Source organism: Echinops telfairi, unplaced genomic scaffold (assembly GCF_000313985.2).
Source record: "Echinops telfairi isolate 266 unplaced genomic scaffold, ASM31398v2 ScPeMD7_60;HRSCAF=208, whole genome shotgun sequence".
Lineage (NCBI taxonomy): Eukaryota > Metazoa > Chordata > Mammalia > Afrosoricida > Tenrecidae > Echinops > Echinops telfairi.
In genome coordinates this window covers 43,252,561-43,258,538 of record NW_022103958.1, presented here as the reverse complement: position 1 = coordinate 43,258,538, position 5,978 = coordinate 43,252,561, and the positions used below count along the sequence as shown (strand labels likewise).

Here is a 5,978-nt window from a genome sequence, read left to right as displayed (position 1 = left end):
TGTGTATTTTCCACAGCGTTTATTCTTTTGTAGGGCACTGTTAAGCATTTTCTCACAAAACCTTTACAGCAACCCAATCCATTCCTTCAGCAGTTATTTTTAGGTCCTGCTGTGACAGACAGAGGAGCCCTGGTGGCACTGCGGTCACAAGAGTTAGTTGGGCTGCTAACTCAAAGTTCAGCAGTTTGAAACTACCAACCAGTGTAGAGGAGAAGGACAGGGCAATTCTCCCTGTCCTATAAGGTCGCTATGAGTCAGCATCGATTCAATGACAAGTTGAGTTTGGTTTTGGTAACAGATAAAATAACTGAAGCATTTTTAACTCCATTAGCAAGACAAACATGGCCCCTGCCTTCAAGGCACTCAGCCTGGGAAGGTTGGTACTCTTGGTACGTCAGAGTTACAGTGATGAGGATAAGGGAGGCTCTCAGAAAGGAGGTCATGTTTGCCTAGAATCCCACAGCAAACAGGTGGCAGTGTCAGGATTCAAACCCACGTCTCCAGATTTGAAATTCCAGACAGTACGCACTTAACCACTATATTCTAGAGCGGTGGTTTTCAGCCTTCCTCATGCCGCCACCCTTTCATACAGTTCTTCATTGTGTGGTGACCCCCCAACTATAAAATTATTTTCGTTGCTACTTCATAACTGTCATTTTGCTACTGTAGACCCCCAGAGGGGTCGCAGGTTGAGAACTGCTGCTCTAAAGGAAGTGCTTGATGCACAGTTATTGAAGAAAACAGTTTCCCTCATAAAATGCAAAAATACCCCCAGGGATTCAATGAAAGGTTTCATTTGAGGGTAGTTTTTCGGTTGTTCTCTCTTGAGGAGTGGCAGGTGGAGGCTGTAGTAGCCTAACACTCACCTGGTAGTTCAGACCCGCTAACCCAGCAACCTTGAGGGGAGTTGCCCAGGACTAGTTGAGGAGACTAGCTGAAAACTGAGGACTTCTTTCAGCATGTTGTGTGTTCCTTAAAGTGGCTCCACCGAGCAGTGTCCCCTCACCTGGTCCCTCCTGAGCATCGATGCCTTGATGTATGCAAGGTGTTGAGTCACCCAAGTAGTGAGTCTAGAATTAGTAGGAATGAATTGTGCATAACCCCTTAATTAAAATATGGTACAATTACCCTTGAAAGGAGAAGAAACTTTAGAAGCTCAATTCCAACTCAGAGTAACCCTTTAGGGCAGGGTAGAACTGCGCTTGTGGTGTTCCGAGAATGTATCTCTTGCCCCTGAGTAAAAAGCCTTATCTTTCGGCTGGGGGTTTGAAACTGGTGAACGCGCTAACCCCTACATCAATCCCAAAATGCGTGAATACACACTTCTCCCTGGCGAAGAACACATTATTCCTCCTGGGTGGTGACGAATCCGCTCTAAGGGGATTCCTGGAGATCTTAGACTACAAACGCCCCGTGTGCCACAAACACCGACTTCTAGTCGAAAGCCGCCTGCCACACCGCCGGCCCGTGTGGCCCTCTCCGAATGTCACTTTGCTAGCCCATCCTAACCGTGTCCTCAAACCAAAGTGGCGTCGAGTCGGGATACCCAACAAGACAAGCCAGGCAGAAAGAAAGCGGCGCCTGGAGCCACTCGGCTTTCGTCCCCACTTTTTCTTTTTTTTGCTCACCAGGAGACCCAAGGGTTTGACACCAGAGACGTCTACGAGAGTAGCGGAGACGAGCCCTCCGATGAGGTCCCGGCCGAGGGGCCCCCACAGCGCGCGCCCCGGAAAGGACTGAGCGGCCACCACGCCCCGGGCGCCCGGGCGTCCGCCCCGCCCCCTGCGCTCCACTGTTGGCGGGACAACGGGCGCGCACCAGGCGGCGGCACCGGGGGGCGTGGCCGGACCCGGGGCGTGGCCTGACCCGGGGGCGTGGCGGAACCCGGGGGCGTGGCGGGCGCGGGCCGCCCCACCCCGCCTCCCGCCAATTGTCTACTGCGCCGGCGCCAGCCGTTCTCGGCCGGGTCTCCCCTAAGCGATCTGAGCGCATGCGCCCGGATAAGTGGGTGAGGGGCTCCCTCCAGAGGGGAAGGGCGACGGGGACGGCAGTGGCAGGCGCTCTCCGCCTCACCCCCGGCCTTGCGCCGAGTGGAGCGCGCGCTAGCCGCGGAGCCGGGAGCAGGGGTCGCCCAGGATGGGAGGCGGGCGCGGGGGAGGGGACGTGGGGGGTCCGGAGCTAGAGCAGGGTCGCGGCGGCCCGGCTGACCACCGGTCCGTGTGTCTGTGTGTTTGCGCCCGCCCAGCGAGCCATGGAGGACTGCCTGGCGGCCGCGGCGCTAACCGGACTGGACCGACGAAGTCTGCAGCGTTCGGCCAGGCTGGGCCAAGAGGTGTTGGAGCGCGCCAAGCGGAGAGCGGTGAACTGGCACTCAGTGGAGCCCCCCAAAGGCAGTGCGACGGGTCCTGCCCCGGAGAGACCGCTAGCACCCGACCCCCAGCGCCTTCCCCTAGCAGAGGTGAGGGTCCCTCGTGGCGGGAACCTGCCCACCCAGTGGGGCAGCTTACTGGAGACCAGGGGCGTGGCCGGCGCACGGCAGCGTCGGAACGAAACTATCCTTGCCTGGAAGGACAGTGAACGCCCAAATCGCGAATTGAAACACCCTTGAAAACTATACATTTACGTATCCTCACTGGCTAGCTACAGGGTGGTTGGTTACTCACTGGGGCCAGAGTGGTTGGTTACTCTTAAAAATCAAAACACAAAAGACCCTGACATTTTAATTACCATTTGACATTGGAGGAAAGCTCTGAAATATACCTGGAGAAATTGCTATCATCTATGGATTTCGTGTATAGTTGGAATTCCTTCTCAGTAAAGCCTACTGACTGACTTCAACCTAATCGAGGCCATTCCCAAAATGGCTTCGTTCTTCAAGGGAACTCCTTGGCCTCACTCGTGCTTCTGGTTCTTCCAAACAGAGACAAGAAAGATTCCCTACCCTCAGTGCATCCTTCCAAACAATGGCTGAGTTCATGGACTATGCTTCAAGTCAGTGTGGGGTAAGTGGGGGATGAGCCTGCTGACGCAGCCGAAGAGCCGCTTTAAAATGTGCATCTTTCTGTAAATTTGGGGACAACCTGAAGATGATGTGTCTATCCTGCATTGAATGACAATTGTGATCAGATAAGGGTCTAAAAATCAAAACCAAACTCACTGCCAGTGAGTCGATTCCAACTCATAACCACCCAACAGGGCAGGGTAGAACTGCCCCAGTGGGTTTCGAGACTACAACTCATTACATGATTCGAAGGCCTGTGGTTGTCTTGAGGGGCAGCTGGTGGTTCGAACTGCTGACCTAATTGTTAGCAGCCCAACCATGAAACCACGACATTACCAGTGGCTGTCTAATGCCTTTGGTGTTGTTAAAGAGCCCTGGTGACATAGTGGACCATGTCTTGGGCTCCTAACCACAAGGTCAGCCGTTTGAACCCACCAACCACTCTGGGAGAAAGATGAGGCTTTCTGCTCCCATAAAGATTGACAGCCTCGAAACCTGAAAGGGGCCGTCCTGCTCTGCCCTATGTGGCCGCTGTGAGTCAGAGTGGACTTGGTGGCCGTGAGTTTGGTTGATAGCTGGGGGCAGTGTTACAGCCCCGAACAAGCACAAAAGGTCTGTGCCCTCAAGGAGGCTTATTTGCTAAATTCCAAAGGAGTCAAGACCCAATTGTTTTGTCATTTTGAACTCTAGCAAAGTTTAAAAAGCAAACCAACCCAAGGGTCACTCTAAACGGGAACTGAGTTTCTGAAACAAAATCCCTACATTAGATCTTAAACTCAAGGCCCACTGTTCCCGGTAACGTCATTTGTAAGCATGCCCCTGTCGGTCTATGTGGGTTGTTGAAGACAGAGATGGTCATGATAGGAAGCAGGTGGAGTATCCAGGTTGGAGGTGGGAGTATGTGACATCATGAAAGGACCAGGTTCCCAGCAATCATCTACTGTTGTGTCACTTTACTTGCTAAAATGCCTTCGGCCTCTTGATCTCACCTTGACCGTCTGTAAAAGGAAGATTGCCGAAGTTCTTTTCAGCCCTACAGCTCACGTCTTTGGTTTCCACTGAGGTGAACACCAGAATACTGCCCTAGACCGGACGTAAGGGACAGGTGGGGGGCTCTGGTACATTCATGGAAATGGGTGAACGTAGGTTTTAGGGTCCCTCTTCCTCTTAGAGAGTTTTTCCAAACCATACGTGTGGATCCTCTTTACGAGCTTTGGAGCAGAGTTGAAGCAGACCAGCCAGCATACAAGGACAAGGAAACCACTTGCCTCGAAGCTCCTCTGTCTCTCCTGGGAATTACAGCTGACGGGTTTCCCTCTGGAGCCCTGGTGGCGTAGTGGTTATGAGTTGGGTTGCTAGCCAGAAGGTCAGCAGTTCCAAACCACCAGCCTCTCTGAGGGAGAATGAGGGGCTTTCTACTCCTTTAAGGAGTTACAGTCTCGGAAACCCGCAGGCCCAGTTCTACACTGCCCTCCAGGATCGGCTGCCCTGAGTTGGCATCCGCTCGATGACAGAGTTTGGTTTGGTTGGTGGTGGACTCTTGTAGCATTAGCATTGCCCAGCCTCGTGGGGCTGGTTGTAAGGGTGCCGGCAGATAAATGGAGAAAGAGAAAGGCTTGTTTCTGCCCCACTTCTTGGTTTCCTAAGTTCAGACCTTAACTCCCTAACCTTTCTACATCTTTGATCAAATGCCGGTGACTCCGAAGAACAGGAGTCCAGCTAATGAGCTAGGTTTCGGAGATGATTTTTATGATCTTATTTGTTTAGTGGAGTGGTTTTAGAAAAATGCCTAACTCAAGCTCGACTGTGAGTGATTAACTTTAAAAAAACAACAACCAACTTTGGTTCATGGCTCAGTAAAAGGAATAATATTTGTCTTTGGTTTGAGGCTTAGCAAATCGGTGTTCTTGACTCTGGTTTTCAGTTGATACTCCAAGTCTCTGTTGCGGGCTGGAGCCTCAGAATCCCGGGCTTTCTAGAGTTAGAATTAGAAACAGCCTTCTGGCCTGGCCTTCACAACTTGGCAGCAGCCCCTCAACCTGTACCCAGAAGTGGTTCCCTGAGCTTCCCAGTCTTCTGGTCACCTGCCTTAGACACTGTCCCAATATTACATTCTAAACAAGTATCACTTGTGATGTCCTCATTGTTAGTCAGAATCAAGGGCGGGTCCAAGGTTAACTTCTAGGGGGTGAAAGGAAGCAGACAAGAAAAATGGAACTGGTGCTGATCCTTCAAATGATTCCTTAAACTCGAGACCTCTCCACTACCCACACAGGGGGCATGAGAAGGGCGGTGTAGTTAGTGGCTGGGGTTACATTTACTGCTGTCTTTCTAAATCCCAGGGAGGTGCACCCCTTTCTTCCTTTGCCCCTGTCGGAGAGTTCCATAACAGACGCGGAGCTATTCATCCGAATGTGCTATGACAGGATGTGTATTTGACACAGGGGCAAAGATGTGAAAAGTGTTTAACTCGACTCTGCACGGTTTTAAATGGCCCGAGTTCTTGCCCTGGAGAGGCAGCAGATGGCAGCAAAGTCGTGCCAAATTCCACTGCCTTGTCTGCAGCCACTTCCCTGGGTGAGGCTTTGTTCCCCACCTTCAGGTGCCTGTCAAGAAAAGGTGGGGGGTGGAGGTGGGCACTTACCTTTGACTCTTAACCACACTTTGCCCAGGAACCAAAGGAGTTTGGGTTTGTTTGTTTGTTTCTAAATGTAACTAGACTGCTTGGTTACTCATTATCATTCGCATTACTTCTCTAGAAATATTACTCATCTGTGCCAGAGGACGGAGGGGCAACTCACGTGTCTCGTTACCACAGAGGGAAGTCGGAGCTGTCCTGGTGCTCAGACTCGGGCAGTGGTCAGGTATGTCTTCTCCACCCCTCTACCTGGACACCGGCCTGGGCCTGAGATGTGAGCCCAGGAGTTGTTGCCCTGAGGTCATTTTTAAACAGAGACCTAACATACCCTCACGCCCG

The 5,978-nt window shown here is 52.1% G+C and overlaps 1 protein-coding gene across 2 annotated transcripts in view; it reads left to right on the top strand.

The window, feature by feature from the left end:
* Positions 1–1,956: 1,956 nt before the first annotated feature.
* The window catches only part of AKIP1 (A-kinase interacting protein 1), a 9,637-nt gene continuing 5,615 nt past the window's right edge, over positions 1,957–5,978 (top strand). The window contains exons 1-4 of one of the 2 annotated variants that reach the window (XM_013008259.2): positions 1,957–2,008; positions 2,246–2,458; positions 2,922–3,002; positions 5,761–5,865. In XM_013008259.2, the coding sequence (XP_012863713.2) occupies positions 1,991–2,008; positions 2,246–2,458; positions 2,922–3,002; positions 5,761–5,865 (417 nt within the window). In that variant the 5' untranslated portion in view covers positions 1,957–1,990. The remainder of the gene's footprint in view (positions 2,009–2,245; positions 2,459–2,921; positions 3,003–5,760; positions 5,866–5,978) is intronic. The other variant, XM_045291074.1, reaches the window with a different exon arrangement.